The 19,046-nt window shown below is 37.2% G+C and overlaps 1 protein-coding gene across 1 annotated transcript in view; it reads right to left on the reverse strand.

Annotated features, from left to right (window-relative positions):
• Prosbeta2 (Proteasome beta2 subunit) overlaps positions 1 to 19,046 on the reverse strand; it is a 99,184-nt gene that overhangs the window by 52,851 nt on the left and 27,287 nt on the right. Inside the window, exon 3 of the mRNA XM_090371870.1 lies at positions 14,228 to 14,325. Coding sequence (XP_090227996.1) covers positions 14,228 to 14,325 — 98 coding nt within the window. The remainder of the gene's footprint in view (positions 1 to 14,227; positions 14,326 to 19,046) is intronic.

A 19,046-nucleotide genomic window follows, 5' to 3' on the forward strand; every position in this document is an offset into this window, starting at 1 on the left:
CACCTTTGTTTAAGTGTATCCCGTCTCTACAAAACAAATTCCTTCTACCTACAAGTGTGGGCCATGCTGATAGAAATTTACCCCTAAAGCCTTGCAGATTCCTTCAAGTTTTGAGTTAATCCACAAGGCTTTTAACATATAATCCCTCCTATTGTGTCTGGGCAGAATTGCAGACACATAGACATTATGGTCTAGCTCGCGACATTTCCTCAGCACGGTCCTGTATTTTTCCAACAGATCGTGTACGTTTAATATCATTTGTCCCCACATGAATAATAATATTCTCTTTACCCCCCTTAAAATCTGACAATCTGTTGGTGACATCATTAATAGTTGCTCCCGGCAGACATACCTTGGTTGTACTTTTTGAAAATTACGATCCACAAAAATTCAAGTCTAATGTGAACAAGTATTTGCTGTCATCTTATCAACCTCAGCCCATGCACAGTACCAAGTACTATAGATTTTAATACCTCTCCACATTATTTGATAATATTCATTCTTAACTTAAGTTTATTCTGAGCAAGAGGAAGCATCCCATCAGCATTGAGCATGCTCAAACCATTCAAGGCTTTATACACTTCAATCAGATCACCTCGCAGATGCCCAGTCTCCAGACACTGTAATTTGCAAAACTTAAGTTAAGAGTTAAGAATGAATATTATCAAATAATGTAGAGAGGTATTAAAATCTATAGTACTTGGTACTGTGCAGAGGCTAAGGTTGATAAGATGACAGCAGATACTTGTTCACATTAGACTTGAATTTTTGTGGATTGTAATTTACAAAAAATAACGTATGAAGGAAGGTTGTTCTAGAAAATGGAACTTGAATAAATGAGGAAGAAGAAAAGTTGGCTCTGTGAGTTTGAAGCTGGATGGTAAAAGGTTGTTGACTGGTTGTGGGGACAGGAATGAGAGAACAGGAATTATAGAAGCCAATTCAAAAGAACACTGCCCATGGAAGTAGCTACAGAAAAGGCATGCAGCAAAAACAGAACACCTAGGGGACAGAGTGGAAAGAGAATGTTAGAGATGGGCCATTAATTAACCTAACTGCCCTCTTTTTAATATAACTGAGAAGCCTGAGAGAGGTTTTGGGGACACCACCCCAGATATGGGAATAATATTCCATGGTAGAGCAAATATGAGAGTGAACAGCTGTTTGGAGGAAAAGTAGTGCTAATAGCGAAAGAGGAAACTCAGTTTTTTTAGATGTAGAGGAAGCAATATTTGTAATGTGCTTATGCCAAGAGAGATAAGAAGACAGGGTAATTCCCAATAGAGGTATATGATCTTCCCTAGAAATCAGTGTCATTGAACATAAGCAGAGGAGCAGAAGAATCCTTTCTGCAAGAAATAAGAGAGGACTGAGTTTTAAGATTGAAATGAACTAAGTTATCTTTGTCCCACTGGAGAATTACCTGGAGATTAGCATTTAAGGAATTGGTAATGGATATTCGAGAAATTGAAGCTCTTTGTGCAGGGCAAGGTTTCTCAAAATGGAACGTGGATCACAATGTGCTATCATCATCAAAATTATGGATAGGATTTCCAGTCAATGGAAGGCCATTAATATATAAGAGGAAAAGAGTAGGACAAAGACCTGAACTTTGGGGAACACCAGTATTAGTGGAGACGTTAGGAGCAAGAGAGCCATCTACTATTGCCTGTAGTGAGCGGTTCAGAAAGAAAACTGGATACCCAATTACAAAAAACAGTTGGCAAACCATAAGATGGAAGCTTATTTAGATCTTTATGCCAAACACAATCAAAAGCCTTTGAATTATCAATATCGAAACAAGCAGTTGTGCTTGAGTTTCACCATCGAATTTGTCCATAGATGGGTAACATAAGCCAGAATATCATCAATGGATCGATACCGATGGAATCCACACTGTTGATCATTGATTAAATGAAAGGTTTCTAGATAAAAAGTTAATTGCTTTTTCCATTACTTTAGAAAGAGTAGAAATAAGTGCAATGGGATGATAATTGTATGGGAGGGATTTGTCTCCCTTTTTAGGAACTGGCTGAATATGAGCAAATTTCCAAGCAGAAGGGAAAACACTTTAGGAATAAGAAAGTGGAAAAAAAAAAAAAAGTGACACAGAACAGGAGCAAGTTCAGGAGCACAGGATTTGAGAATGAGTGGAGAAATATCATCATGATCTGGAGTTTTCTTAGCATCTTATTGTTCAAAATCCTTCTCACATCCTTCTGCCAGAAGATTACAAGGAGGCATTGAATGGAATGTACTGGGAATGGTAGGAGGTGGTCTAACAAGGTCAATACATGAGTGGAAGAAAAGTAGGATGCTAGCAGGTCAGCTTTATCTTTGGTTGAAGTGGCAATAAAACCATCTCATTTTGACAGAGGTGTGCAAAAGTTGCAACCAATAGCTTTGGCAAGAGAGCAAAATGCACAACTACCATTTGGCCAAGAAGCAAATTTTGTACTCTTAGCCTGTTCGAAATCTAGTTTGGAAATATTAATAACCGCTTGATTTTATTACTGCTGCAAGCTTTGGTGTAGGCAGAATATGAACCTGGAGATTTGGAAACAAGCCAATTACAATATGCAACATTCTTCTCTTGAACAGCCTTAGCACATTTATTGGAAAACCAAGGTTTAGATAAAGGGTGAGATTTTAATGTGGAGAGTAGAATAAAGGATTTCACCCCTACAAGAATAATTTCATTCACACAATCTGAGCAAACATTAACATCAGAAGATTTGAAACAGTAATCTGACCAGGGAAAAGAAGTTGCACAGATCATCCCATTTTACATTTTTGTAATGCCAAACAACATGAGGCTAAGAATGGCCACAAGAGAAAGGCTCGGAGAAGAGACCATCACCAAGTTGTGATCTGTGATACCTAGAGGACCAATCATCTCAGCTGTGTACTTGGAAGGGTTGTTTGTGACAAAAATATCAAGAGGGTTGGCTGCGTGGTTAGGATTGTCCAGTATTCTGGTAGGTAAATGAACAATCAATGCGAGCTCATTAGTAATTGCAAAAGCTTCAGCAATTCAACCAGTTGGGTCCATGTGACTAGAAAACAGAAGTCAGCTGAAGTTGTGAATGTTAAAATCGTCAAGGAAAATTACCTCATTGTTAGGAAAGTCAACTTTCAAAGAGAGGAAGTCAAAGAGTTTCAAGTGATTAGTGGAGTTGGAAGAATGTAGAGGCAACCTGTAGATGAATTTGGCAGAAAGTGGTAGAGAGATTTTAAGCCAAAGATGATCGAAAATAGATTCCAAATTACTAGGTCTCTGACAGAGAATGTCAAAATAGACATATGCACAAGTACCACCTCTGAAGTTAAAGGAATCATACAGCGAATAATTCGGACAAATGAGATGAGCAGGGTTGAATCAACTGATAACTGGGATTCTGTCAGAAAAAGTACATGGGATTTGGCAGACTGCAAGTGGCAATGGACATCACTGAGATTAGAACTGAGACCATGTATATTTGTGAAATGAATGAGGAAGTGTTTGGGAGATAAGTTTTCGCAGATAAGTTTGTTCTATTAGTTTGACAATTCATGACATATTCAGCAGCAAGAAAAGATGGGAAGACATGCTGTATGAAGTAATGAAATTTTTGGATATATATGGCATACACATGGCAAGAATATACCCAGCTCCTCTACATAATGTGGATTCGGCAATGCCCCCCCCCCCCCAAATACAAACTACTTGAACTCCTCCAGTCACTACCTAACATGGTAGAGGCAGCGAGATTATACACTAGCTGATCTGGTGGCCAGCCTGAAAACTGTTTTAGAGCTGTACCCTCAAAATGTAAGGAAGACTGGATCTCGCCAAAAGACATCAATCATACTGAATGTTGGAAGAGATTGGTGGGGAGAGCTGCCAGAGCTTTGCTCTGGAGCCTAAACTTGGGTTCCACCACTTCATGCCTCCAATAAGCAAACTGGTGGTATTGCACCGGTTGATGAGAGTATCGACCACCCAGTACTGCCTGGTAATGCAGAGGGGCAGCACACCTTGACCCCTGCTTACATTGGTTCACATTTAGTACGAATTAGTACTTAGTCACAATTAGTAAAAAACTAAATTTAATTTAATTTAGTTGTAATGTAATTGTGAGAAACCAGCACATTAATTAAGCCTTGAGAAAGACATCATAAGGTCACATCATTTGATAGAGAACCTGGAGACAGACTGCACTTGAAAGAGGATTTTGCTTCAGTCTCAAAGTTTCAAGAGATGTATAGTGAAAGTGGGATTTATGAGAAACACAGTGGACAAGCATGGAAACTTTGTAAACTATATATCAATGACTTTTTCTTACTGACTGGAAATCACAATCCTATCCATAATTTTGTTAATGATGTACATTTAACTTCCCAGTTTGACAAACCCTGCTCTGCACAAACTTCACAAATACTAGTTACTTAAATTCTTATCTCCATATAATTCTCCATTATGGAGAAGAAATCTTAGTTAACTTCAATCCTCCCAAAACTCATTCCTGTCTTTATTTATATCAAAAACAATTGCTACTCCCAAACTAACCATCAATGCAAAACAAACAACTATCTTTACTGGTGATAATCCTGATTTCTAACTTTTACTGGCATTTAGTGCAAGACATGAGCAGGACTTTGTATGAAAAATCTGCACAATACACTGATTTTAGAAGTGATTTCAAGAGGTTACAAAACACCAGAAGCTATCTGGTGTGTCACAATCAAGTCATAACATTCCCACACTAGTACTTGCCAGGTCTCTACATTTATTCTTGAATACAGCATAACTGATCTTGCAACAACAACAGACAAAGCTTTATAAAAAATATCCTAAGCATGTATTAATGAATGAAATCGAGAGCTGGTATGACTGCATTACAGACTTAAATTTTGTCAATGCCAAATCCACAAGTATATATTTCCAATGGAATATGTATTGTACCCGTTGCTCAGCTGAAGAAATATAGCAAATTTGGCAAATTTTTTGAAACCATTTCAGTCATAAGCTGCTTCTTTTTTTTTTCCCCACAACTCAAAAGTATGCAGAACTGAGGTTGGTTTTTGATGAGCATGATGAAATGCCATTATTTTTTAGAATCAAAATTGCAATCTAAAGGGATGAAACCCATCGATTATATGAGGGAGAGCCAGCAAGCCAATGGAAAGAAAAAAGTAGCAGAAACTTGAACACAGCATTTACTTTTAAATATAATCACCAAAAATATTTATTCACTTGTCCAATAGATGGACCAAATTCTGGAAAAAACCCACTGTGTAAAAAGAAAAGTTGCTGTCATAATCACTGACATTATTTTTAATCTCCATATCACCAAAAAATGTTTTCCATCAAGCTGTTGCTTAAGTGGACCAAACACACGGAAATCACATGATCATCCTCTCCACGGCAGAACTAAAGAAAGGATGATCAAGCAATTCTCGCATCAAATAATGGCCTCTTGAGCTGCATGCACAGTGTGCAGCCTTTCATTGCCATACAAAAGCAATACCCCATGTCCTAATTTTCCTTAATTGACCAGGCCATTTTTTTTTTCCAAACTGAGCCTCTAAAGTCTTTCTGAAGTGTGAAATGTGATGCAGCATTCATGTTATCCTCAGAAATAGCCTTAACCTTCTTTGTTGGGTTGGGACTGAGGAGGGAGAGGAACCATGATGCTTACATTGCACTGATGTACAATGGGTGATCATTTAATTTGCAGATTGGCCCAAGATCTTATCTTAATTGTCATTATCTGACTCTTCTGTGGATTTCTCCTTCTCGAAATACTCTCCCTTGAACTTTACACACTTTCTTCACTGTCGTACCCTGGCATTAAATACTCCTTGCAAGCCATTTTTCAAGACTGAAAAATGCTCCCATTGTGGATCTGCGATCATCGTGTTGGACATGGAACACTTGCCTTTCAGAGCTTTCTTCAAATGTGGAAACAGGAAGAAATCACACAGGGCTAAGTCCGGTGAATGTGGTCCTTAGATCTCAGTAGTTTGGAACCACTGGTCTAGAACTTTACATAAACAAGCTGAATGTTTTATACAATTTGCATTTTGAATTACTGGAAGAAAGGCCTTCGGAAGAGCTCCATGCAGCTTGATACCAAGCACTGTCAAGATCTCTGAGAGCTGGTACGGATTTTTGAGTCTACGATGAATATGAATTATATACTTTGCATCTCAAATGGGCGCCTCCGTAGCCAGGTGGGCAGGAGCAGCAGTGCGTAGCACACGCTTCTTGATTAGACCGGGGTTCGAGCCCGTGCCCACCAAATACGGAGGCGGAGGAAAGGTCAGGGAATGACCGCCGCATATCCCCGGAACAATATGGCCTTAGTTGCTAATGCTCCTAAAAACCAAATAACAAACAAACATCTCAAATATTCTTTCTGAATCACTAATCTGACAAAATTCAGCTACTAAAGAGACAGAGAATTTTTTAAAATCTGTTCGTGAGAAAGCATCTCCTTGGCTGAACAATGCATGCCAATGCAAATAAAAGATGAGCTACAAAATCATGTTTTTGTAGAAACTCCAAAGTGTGCATCCCTTCAAAGGGTCGTCAGCTCATAAGTGACCTCTCTGACCATAAAAGTATGAAGACAACAGATACAAATTGGAAATTTATATCATTTTAAACAACACTGGGAAACATGTACACATTATTTTATGCATCCACAATACATTATTGCATTTATTCTTTCCAACTGTGATAAAACGAATGGATCCTTTTTCAGCTCCTCATCACTTAAAATACTTTATTAAATGATGGCAAGCCTTTATTTTTTGTTTTATAGCCCATTACTACTTTTGACTTTTGAAAAGTTGAACGTATTTGTAGGCAAGAGGAAAACTGTTTTTTCTGAAAAAAAGTAGTTTCCTCCCCCCAAAGAACATTACATTAAAAATTCTGTCAAAATACATTTTATATTAAAATACAGCCATAGGACTGCCCGTCGATATAGTATGTGTTTAAACATTAGTTTATATAGAGGATATCAATGGTTTAACTGTTGATGACAAACTGAAATGAGTACTTTGCATCTACATTCAAACACAAGGAATTCTTTAGTCTCTAAAAAGGAGCTAAATAATTTTGTAATAATTAAGAGGAAAGTGGAAGAGAAGTTGAAGTTAAACATAAGAAAGGAATCTGGGGTGGATAAGATCTATACAAGAGGAGGATTCCAAGTTGAATGAAGTTGCCAGACTACTTGAGCAGAAAAAAACAGCATGGAAAAGTTACAGAGCAATAAAAAGTACTGAAGCCTATAATAGCTACAAATTAATCTGTAATAGTGCCAGTATGGTTCAGAAAGTGTTAGGCTGGCAAATGCAGATTATGAGAAATCGCTGGCAAATAGTGGGAATAAGAAATTCTTCACATATATAAATGCAAAGAAGAGATGGACAAGGGATAGTAGCTGATGGATACACCAGCTGATGTTGCAGATGAACTCAATAGTTATTTCGCATCGATATTTACAAAAGAAAAACCCTTTCTGTCAATGAGAAATTATGGGAGTGAAGTTGAAAAATAAGTAATTATTGATATTGAAATGTCACATGATTATTTAATGAAAAAACTTGAGCCTACAGTCAAGTAAGGCTCTGGGGTTTATGGCATATACCCTATAATTTTAAGGGTGGCAGAAAGTGAGTGCACTGAACTATTGAGGCTAATTATGAGAGCATCACTGGACTCGGGAGAAATTCTGTTGGATTGGAAAAGTGCCAATGTATCTCTAATACATAAGACCAGTTCTAAGAGTATATATAGTGGGAAATTACTGACTGGTCAGTAACTTCAGTAGTAGGGAAAATCATGGAGGCAATGATCAAGGGTGGAATTCAGGACCATTTAGATAGAAATGGAATTCTGAAGGATACACATGGTTTTGTAATTCAGGAAGGATCATTTACATAGAAATGTAATCCTGAAAGATATGCATCATGGTTTTGTAACGGGTAAATCATATTTAACAAATGTGGTTGGCTATTCTGACAGGGTCACTCATAAGCTAGATTTAAGGAATAATTTCAAAGTTTATTTAGATTTCAGCAAAGCATTTGACTCAGTCCCACATAAGTGGTTACTTTATAAGCTGGAATCACAGGGAAAATCCTTAGATGGATAGCAGAATGATCTCAGGGCAGGAGGTAGAGGGTTGTGATAAATGGTTATTCCTCAGGTTGTGTTTATGTAAGAAGTGGGGTTCCCCAGGGATCAGTATTGGGACCACTGTTGTTTTTGATTTTCTTAAATGACATTGATGAAGGGATAGAGGGCAGGACGTCTAAATTTGCAGATGATGTAAAGATTGGTAGAGCAGTTAATGATCACCACCAAGCAGAGCTTCTTCATAGTGATCTAGATAGACTTTAGGGTTGGCCAGAAACATGGCAGCTTTGCTTTAATCTGGCAAAGTGCAAGGTCTTAAACCTGGGGAAGAGTAACCCCAAAATAACTTATACACTTGGTGGAGTTGAACTAAAGTCAGTAGTGGAAGAAAGGGGAGTTATGAAAAGGTCAGACATGAAGTTCTTCTCTGGGCATTGTAGACAGGTTGCAAGGAAGGCCCATGGTGTCCTATTGATGATTTATTGAACATTTGCTAATAGAGATAAGGACTTCATAATCCCATTATAGAAGGATATTTTTAGACCACACCTGGAATACTGTGTTCAAGTTCAAAAAAAAGATATCGAGCTTCTTGAAAGGGTACAAAGAGAGGTAACTCGCCTGGTGAGATCAGCAAAAGGACATTCATATGAGGAATGACTACAAATATGTGGGGTCCACAGCTTGGAAACTAGGTACGTTATTAGAAGGGACTTGATTGAGGTGTTTAAGCCTATGAGAGGAAAAAGTAAAAATGAATGAGGATGAAATTTTCTAGAACTAGGGCCATAAATTCAAGTTAAGGGGGGGGGGGAGAGATGTTTGTCTGGATCGCAGGAAGTTTTATTTTAGCCAGCGAGTTATAAATTACTGGAATAAGTTACCTACATGGGTGATAGGAGGCTGACAGTTTGGGGAAATTCAAAAGTCAGCTGAATAGTTACCAACAGGAAGAGGGAAACACATAGATTGTCTATTTCCTTTTCTTTTAATATTTATTTCATTAAAGTTTTTATGATTTTACTCTTTTTTTTTTTTTTTTTTTTTTTTTGACTGGTGCAGCATAAGCCATAGGCTTCCTTGCACCAAATGGCCATTACTAATACTAATTATGAGAGCAGTCTTGGAGTCAGGGAAGTTCTCATAGACCGGAGATGTGCGAATGTATCCCAAATTCACAAAGGGGATCAAAGGCTGACATGAGTAATTACAGACCTGTTTGTTTAAATTCTGTTCCAGGAAAAATAATGGAGTCACTGGTAAAAGAATTAATGCAGGACCATCTAGACAAGGTCACAATTATACTTCAGACATAGCATGGGTTTGTTAAGTGAAAAAACTTGTTTGACCAATTTGATTGGATACTACAATGTGGGCACAAAGGAACTGGAGGCAAAAATTAATTTGATATCATATACTTGTATTTTTAGGAAAGCTTTTGATACTGTTGCACATAAAAGACTGCTGTACAAATTGGAGCAGTGTGGCAGCAAATTGCTGCTAGGGATAAAGGGATGGTTGAGTGAGAGATGACAAAAAGTGGTAATCAATGGACTTTGCTCTTCATGGAGTAATGTTATTTGTGGACTTCCCCAGCATTCAGTGTTGTGCCCATTGTTGTTTTCTATATTTATTAATGATATTGATGAAGGTATATCAGGCTATACAAATTTTGGGTTAGAGCCTCACTGATAAGATTCACTGAACGTACGAGTCAGTGCAAATGTTTCATTTTCGTACGTAGTGAATTCTGAAACAGGTAAATTGGCATCATTTTACTGTGAAATATATCTCAATATATCTCATATTGTAAAAACCTTCACGAGTTGCCATGATACTGAACTACCTCGAATAAGTAATTTTTCACAACTGGAGAAGACTAATGTTACTTATTCTTGGCATCTCTCATAATGTGGAGTTATACTTCATAACTGGGTTGTCACTTATTGCAACAGCAGTGTACCTACCCGCCCACTAAAGAGAGGTCAGCAAGCCTCGAAACAGTGCCATCTGGGTGTTAGTGTCTGCTGAGAATGAGTAACAGGATTTTAACGAATCTTCATGCTAAGAAAGCTCCAGGTCCCGATGGTACTTCTCCACTTGTTCTCAAAACCTGTGCTCCTGAACTTACTCCTATTCTTTGCCACCTTTTTTCACTTTCTTATTCCAAAGGTGTTTTTCCTTCTGCTTGAAATTTGCTCATATCCAGCCAGTTCCTAAAAAGGGTGACAAATCTCTCCCATCCAATTATTGTCCCATTGCAGTTACTTCTACTCTCTCTATAAAATAATGGAGAAATCAATTAACCGCCAACTCTTAAACTACCTAGAAACCTTCCGTCTGATCAACGATCGCCAGTATGGATTCCGTCAGTGTTGATCCACTGGTGATATTCTGGCTTATGTTACCCATTTATGGACTAATCCAATGGAAAGGGTCGGTGGAACTCGAGTAGTTCCACCGACCTCGAACTCGAGGTCGGTGGAACTCTTGACATCTCAAAGGCTTTCGATCGTGTTTGGCATAAAAGTCTTCTAAACAAGCTTCCATCTTATGGTTTGCCAACTGTTTTTAGTAATTGGTTATCCAGTTTTCTCTCTGATCACTCACTGAAGGTGATGGTAGATGGCTCACTGTCTTCTAACTTCTCCACTAATGCTGGTGTCCGCCAAGGTTCAGTTCTTTTCCTCTTGTATATTAATGACCTTCTTCCATTGACTGGAAATCATATCCATAGTTTTGCCGATGATAGCACATTGCATTCCACTTTCCATTTTGAGAAACCTGCCCTTCTCAATCAGCTTCAACTTCTAGAAAATCTGCTACAAATTCCTTAAATGCCGATCTTCAGGTAATTCTCCAGTGCGGCAAAGACAACTTAGTTGATTTCAACCCTTCTAAAACTCAGTCTTGTCTTATATCTCGCAAAAAGGATTCTTCTGCTCCTATGCTTATCTTAACTGACACTCCGATTTCTGGGCAAAATGATGTATCTCTTTTGGGGATTACCCTGACTTCTAATCTCTCTTGGCACAAGCACATTACAAATATTGCTTCCTCTGCATCTAAAAAACATGGTTTTCTCTTTCGCTCTCAGTGTTACTTTTCTTCCAAACAGCTGCTCACTCTGTATAAATCGCAAATCTGCCCTGCCATGGAATATTGTTCCCACATCTGGGATGGTGCCCCCAAAACCTCTCTAAGGCTTCTTGATTCCATTCAGAAGAGGGCAGTTAGGTTAATTAATGATTCATCTCTAACAGAGTCTCTCCACTCACTGTCTCATAGACGTACTGTTTCTGCTGCATGCCTCTTCTACAGATACTTCCATGGGCACTGTTCTTCTGAATTGGCTTCTATATTTTCCGCTCTCTCTTTCAAAATAGTCCGAACATGTGCCGCCACCAGCCAACATCCATTTACTGTCCAACTTCAAACTCACAGAACCAACTGTTCATCTCCCTCGTTTATTCATTCAACTGCCGTTTTCTGGAACAACCTTCCTTCATACGTATTTACTGAAAATTACAGTCTACAGAAGTTCGAAGTCCAATGTCAACAAATATCTTCTTTCATCTTCTCAAGCACGGTACTAAGTACTATAGGTTCTAATACCTCTCATGTTTGGGGTTTGCATAAAAAAAAGAAAAAAACATTTGTCTTCTCCACTGGTGAAGTGTTACTTATTTGAGATAGTTCAATATCATGGCAACCTCATTGTCAAGGTTTTTACAATATGAGATATAACTAAAACGATGCCAATTTACCTACTTCAGGATTCACTACGTACAAAAATGATGTATTTACACTAACTTGTACATTCGGTGTATCAGACTTAATGTCCAAGTTTGCAGATCCTATGCTATTGCAATAGGATCTAGAAAAGTTAGGCAGACGAGCTGAGAAATAGCAATTGAAGAGTTTAACGTTGATAAATGCAAAGTATTGCACATGGGTAGCAGTAACTCCAGTAACATATCAACTGTATGGTACTATACTCAGGGTATGGAAAATGAAAAAGACCTGGCAGTAATTGTGCAGCCAGACATGAAGTTCTCTGAGCAATGCAGACAGGCTGCCAGGAAGGCCAGTTCATGGGGTTTTGTCAGTGACATACAGGAATTTTGCAGGTGGGATAAGTATCAAACAATGGTCAGGCCACATCTTGAGCACTGCATACAGGTCTGGAGGGCTCATTTTAGGAAGGACATGGAGCTGTTGGAATGAGTACAGAGAAGGGCAACAAGATTGGTGAGGGGAACAAAGGGGGTAATGCCAAGAAAGGGTTCAGTTCTCAAATTGCAGCATCTGGAGACTAGGTACCTGCAAGGTGATCTTGCTTCTTGATTCACCTTGCTTCTGCAAGGTGATCTTGTTTGAGCTGTTTAAGGTTTTGAATGGATTGAGCAAGCCTAATTCTGATGGGATTCCTCCTCTTGTTCAGCAACACACGAGGGGGAGCACAAATTCAAACTGAGGAAAGACGGTTGCAGAATAGATATAGGGAAGTTTTCCTTTAGCCAGAGGGTGGTTAATTGGTGGAACGAACTTCCATCTGTTGTTGTTGGAGCTGATAGCTTAAATAAATTTAAGGAAGAACTAGACAAACTACTGGAGGGAATGAATAGATGAAATGGGAGGTGTCCTTTGTTTTTGGATGCTGTATAAGCTTTCTTTCTTGAATCATGTGCTAATGCTAATGTCACTGGATGATGAATTTCTTCTACAGATACAATTCTATTTAATTTAATGCTTCTGATAACCTAGCTGGACAACTTTATCTATGAATTCTGCTTGGAGCTAGCAGACTTTTGACTGCTGTAAGGAAACATTTTTTGGCTTATTTTACAACAGAAAATTAGCTGACGACCAACCAATTCAGCAATTTACTCAATTTATTCACAAAGTCATACAGCTTCAAACATTTAATGCATTCATAGCTTCTGTTATGATTAAATATTGGAGTTGTAACACTTCAGTGGATCTTATCAGCATACAAATAACTTTGATGGTACAAAGTGTAAACTAATTCTCCCTCCCCAGTATGCAATAAAACAGCTTACATAACTGCATCACCTTATTTTGACATACACATGCATTGTCTCTATGTTTGTCTCTTGCTGGTGTAATCTTTTGCAATTGAAAAGAAGGCAGCCATTACTAATTTACTGATAGGGGAGAGAGTTTTGGTTTGTACTTCTAGACTACTGAAACATGAGCTAGGAGTTGAGGATATTTAATTTATTTCTTTGAAAATAAATCTTTAATTACATTAGTTTTTAATAAGCTATGTTCATTTAATAAACTTTATTGCTTTCTAAATTGAGAGAGGGTATCACCTTGGGCTTTAAGACATGCTGCATTAGAAATGAAAACCTGCAGAATAGTTTGCTGCTGCTTCTTTTTTTTTTAATGGCTAACTGAACAATTACAGAAACTATTTCCAGATGCTTACCATGGCAATATTCTTTAATGAAATTAACCCACCAGTGTTTGCTCTGAAATTTGTGGGGTAACGGAACTTTTTTACAGAAAATCAAATTAAAACTGCTCTTGTAACAATAATAAGAACAACTAAAAGGTTTTTTGTGTGAGTGTAATCTGCACAAATATTCAAAGCATCATAAAGACACTGATTACATTACCATGCTAATTTTATGTATTTTTACATATAGTTTTGTGTGAAGGTGTATTTTGCATTCTTCAAATCAAAGTTTGCAGATGGAACTTTGAGTAATAGCTCAGCTTCACTTGGAAGAATGAAGTACAGCCCAGTTGCACTTTAACAAATGACATAAATCCAAGAGATCATACAGATTAAAAAAAGAATGTTTATTAGTCACTAATAAAAATATTTTACTGACATTTCCATTTGCTGTTATTTTTATTACATTCAACTGCTTAGGCATCTTCAGCTAAAGATTACTTTTTCCCTTGAATAAAGTTGTTGTTATAAAAGGTAAATGCATCCTGCAGCTGCCTGCATTTAATATTTCTAGAGATTAAAATAATGGCCAACATATGCACCTAATTTTCCAAAAAAACCATCAAAAATCATTAAAGCCATACTTAAAATAGTTAATAAATACTTACTGCATATTAGGAGCAAGATAATGGATCTTCGAACAATTTTTGTCTGAAACAATGGTGTCTTCTGTTGCTCTTGTATCAGCTCCCAAAATAACACCATTCTGTGTGGAGAGAAAAGATTAGAATTTTAGTTCTTCACATGCGTGTGTGTGTGTGTGTGTACACACACACACACACACACACATATATGCTCATTACTACATCTAACCTGTAGCTTCTCTGATATAAATTTGACATACTGATGTCGAACAGCAAAACATCACAATTTTTAATGGCAAAAGGATGACATACAGTTTATCCTGTATTGTTTGTACAAGTGGGTGTCTTCACAAGCTAACATGTACACTCTGTGAGATGAAGGGGAGGAAACCCAGAATACATTGTAGGAAAAATCATATTTTCTCTCTGCCGAGAATGACTAACTACAATAACTCCAATTGAAGAAGTTTTTAAGAATTCCTTTACTCTCGGTGGAATTTGAGTCTTTCTAAATGAGTAATTAATACTAAATCCACTCTGCTCTCAAAGAGAACCATTTCAGGAGTGAATTCATTCAATACAGTTTTCCCTCTGATGACAGTGCGCCAAGGAAATAAGCCCCATTCTCCATGCTACCTACACGTTTAAAAAAAACTTGCTTCGTTTACAGGGTATATTTTTTTTACTAAAGAGAGTAAAGATTTTTATAAAATATGTACAAAAGAATAGTATTTTATTCTATAAATAACAGATGCAACATCATGTGGAATTCAAATTTATTTTGTGTAACACACAATGCTACTTGATGATCTATTCAAAATATCCTGAACCTTTTCTGATGAATCACAGCAATCTACGTCTGCATTTCCCTACATGACTGGTTTGCCTCACTATCATTAAACTTGTTTTCAGATTTTCAGAAAAGTGTATTCATTTATATTACTGAAGCATTACTCCCCTTCTAAACAGTATAATCAATTTTGCTCCACACTTGGAATAGTACTGCCATCCCTTGGATTTAAAAAAAAAAAAAAAACACTACTGCCAAAACAAGCACAACTGGTCATGGCAGTAGTCATATTATTATCCCAAGTGTATACCCAGACATAACGCTAAACAAGTTCAACAAAACGAAATTTACTAAAGAATATGTGCACACAGTAAGTTAGCAATTTTAAGTGAACAACACATGATATACACTACCAGAAGTAATCAATTGTGTGTAGTGAATTGAAAAGACCATTTGAAGGAAAAGAACAGGGAATAGATGCCATAGTATCAATACTTGATACAAATTCAATGCAAACTTACTCAAAAAGACCAATATACATCGATTTCAATTAAATTTTGAAAAAATTATATTTTAAAGGGGCAGCTCATATCATAGCACCAAGAAAATTAACATACTGCAAAGTGAACCCAAATAAATTCCCAAGCAGCAGGCACAAAACTAAGGAATGATACTTCTATATTTACCAATTTAAAATAACTTTGAGGGAGATGTAACATTTTTGAAGCATAAGCATATTGTCAGTATAGACAAACCAGGACAGTGGGAAATTTCTTCGTGCCTGCACCTCCCCCACCCATCATAGGGCCCCAAGCAGCAAGACCTGCTGAATGCACAAGGCATTTCAAATAACATGTGGACTATATACTTTCAGGATTGATTCAGTACCTGAATACAATGAAAAATTATCATATAAACATGTTGGATTCTGAACACTTACTTTTAATCTTGAATTATAGTTGGCTACAGTTATTGCAAAATAATAAGGCTGAGAGCATAAAACCCATACAAATTTACAATATAAAAGATAACATAATATAACTCATAAAACTAATAAATGAATAAAATTAGGCTTAGACAGCTAAAATCACTATTAAAATGTTAAAAAGAGTGCATATTTTTTTAAAAACTTTTATATGCACTATATTCATTTGTTAGTTTTACTGAGTTTATCACACAGTTCATTAGACACCTTCACTGTTATATTTTAAATTTGTACAATGTTATAAAGCATTTTTTTTGTGACCAAAAGTTTATTATTTTACATTCAGTCTTATTATTTTCGAATAAATGAAGCCAGCTGTAATTCAAGATGAGTGTAAACGATCCACCTAGTAGGCCTATTTAGTTATATTTCTTAATATTATGGAGACATGGCTGTTTGAATTTTAAGAAATGGTTATGGAATTTTCAATAAAAATTAATAAAAACAATAATAAAATAACAAGCAGTACACAGTATAATGTTTATTCATATTAGGTACATGTTTGCTTATTCTTCTTATTTTTTTTTTTTTTTAACCCTTGAAAATGCCATTGCTATTCAGAATTATATATTTTCCCACTGTTTTCAGGTCCTGAATTGATTCTGAAAGCACAGTCTACACATTATGAGATAACAGCCTCTATAACAGCACAAAGTTAAAGCTTTGCAATTTCTATTATTCATAAATTAATGAACAAGCATCAGATAAAAAAAAAGGAGACCAAACAGGAAAAAAAAAAAACTTTTAATGGCCCAGTCTGGCTTTAATTCAAAAGAACTAGACAAACTGTTAAAATGGATGGACAGGTTTAACCAAAATGCCCAGAATTGCATTCCAGCACCAACATAAGTAATTAATACACTGAACTGATAAATTATGCATATCATCATGAAAAGCAATTAACTATATTTTATAGTTCTTGGCTTCAATTATTTATTAATTACTAATATTATCATTCTTTTCAATTATACTGTAGCTATCATTTCATTGTTGTACTAGCATGTCTGTACTTGTTAACAGGAGAGACTGCTTCTACACTTAAATAGAAAGGGTGCAAGAATGTTTGCTGATGCTATCGAGGCAGTATTAGGTGGGTCGGAAAACTGCTAGATTGGGGGGGGGATACAGGGACTAATAGATTAACAGTAGCCACTGGCAGAGGTGAAAGTGATTCCTGCACTGCTTCTATTGGAATGAGCCGCTTGTTTGTTTGTTTGTTTGTTTGTTTTAGGGTTTTATGGCGCATTAGCATCTAAGGCTATAATGCGCCAAGAGGAATGAGCCGCAGCCTGGAAAATAAGATGCAGGATATTTCAGAGACTGCTGGGAATCATTGGGGTACAAATAAACACATTGGTTGTGTTAGGGTAGCTAAGAAAAAGAACAGGTGCATGTATACTTGCGTATACACCCATGCTAGGAGTTTAGTAAATAAATTTGATGAATTTGAGGTATTGCTCAAAACATCAAAGGCAGATATTGTGGGGATTTCAGAGACGTGGTGTCACACAGATATAAGGAATGCAGAACTGGAATTTGGGGAGTACAATGTCTACAGAAAGGATAGACAGGGTAGGAAGGGAGGAGGGGTTATGCTATTAGTTAAGAAATACATAAAATCCAAGGAAGAGAAGCCAGTCGACATGGCTGGACAGTGCAGTGTCGAGTCAGTTTGGTGTGACATAAGCATTGGGAGATCAAAATTGAGAGTAGGAGTGTGCTATCGTCCTAATGATTCTGATGAGTATAATAAGAAACTGTACGGGGAAATAGTGGGCCAGCAAATCAGAGTGTCTTATAATGGGGGATTTTAATTTCCCAGATATTGACTGGAATTTGGGGGCTGGTCACTCACACACTAGCAAGACTTTTGTGGATTTATTGGATGATTGTTTTCTACATCAGCATGTTCGGGAGGCAACTAGAGGGAGTAATTTGATTATCAGTAGTGATTCTTCGTGCATTAGCAATCTGCAGGTAAATGAACCACTAGGTGGCAGTGATCACAGTGTGCTGAAGTGTTATTTACTCGAAGAGGTAACTACCATTAGGGGTAAAGGGAAGATTTATTGTTTTTTTCGTAAAGGCGAATACAATGGACTGAGACAGTATTTAAATTCTATACAGTGGGACCAACTGATGATGTTACCAACAGCAAATTCAAAATGGGAAGCATTCAAAGAACTTATCTTAGAAGCTACTAGGCTTTACATACCAACTAAGAAATATTGTTCAAGGTTTAGGCCTAAGTGGATGTCAGATGAACTAATGAGACATATAGCAGAGAAGAAAAATGCATGGGATACATACAAATTAACACGTGACACAGAAGCCTATGATAGATACAAGTTGATCTGTAACCAAGTTACAAAGGAGGTTAGGCAGGCGAAGGCAGATTACGAGAAATCTTTGGCAAGGGATGCAAAGAAAAACAGCAAAGAGTTCTTTACTTATGTAAACTCTAGCAGGAAGGGGATGAATCAGATTGGTCCACTTGATATCGATGGGTCAACTGTTGATGATCCTGCTCAGGTAGCTGACAAACTGAATGAATATTTTGCATCGACATTCACACATGAGGAGTTATTCAGCAAGGGGAATACCAGAGGTGTATTCAACTCTGGCAGTAAGCTAGAGGATCTTGTAATAACTGAGAGTAAAGTGGAGGAGAAATTATTGAAGATAAATACAAGAAAGGCACCTGGGGTGGATGGGATCTATCCAGTTATATTAAAGGAGGCAGCAAAGGAAGTAAGCAAACCCTTAGCCATAATTATGAGAGCTTCCTTTGACTCAGGGGAAGTACCCATGGACTGGAGATGTGCAAATGTGACCCCAATTCACAAAGGAGGATCAAAGGGCGACACAAGTAATTATAGACCCGTTAGTTTAACTTCTGTTCTAGGAAAATTAATGGAGGCACTGGTTAAAGAAGCACTGCAGGATCATCTAGACAAGACTTCAGTTATAGCTCAGACACAGCATGGTTTTGTTAAGGGGAAGTCTTGCCTGATCAATTTGATTGGATACTATGATGCAGTCACAAAAGAACTGGATGCAGGGAATAA

This window comes from Mastigoproctus giganteus, chromosome 4 (genome assembly GCF_048544385.1).
Source record: "Mastigoproctus giganteus isolate SK-2022 chromosome 4, ASM4854438v1, whole genome shotgun sequence".
NCBI classification, from domain to species: domain Eukaryota; kingdom Metazoa; phylum Arthropoda; class Arachnida; order Uropygi; family Thelyphonidae; genus Mastigoproctus; species Mastigoproctus giganteus.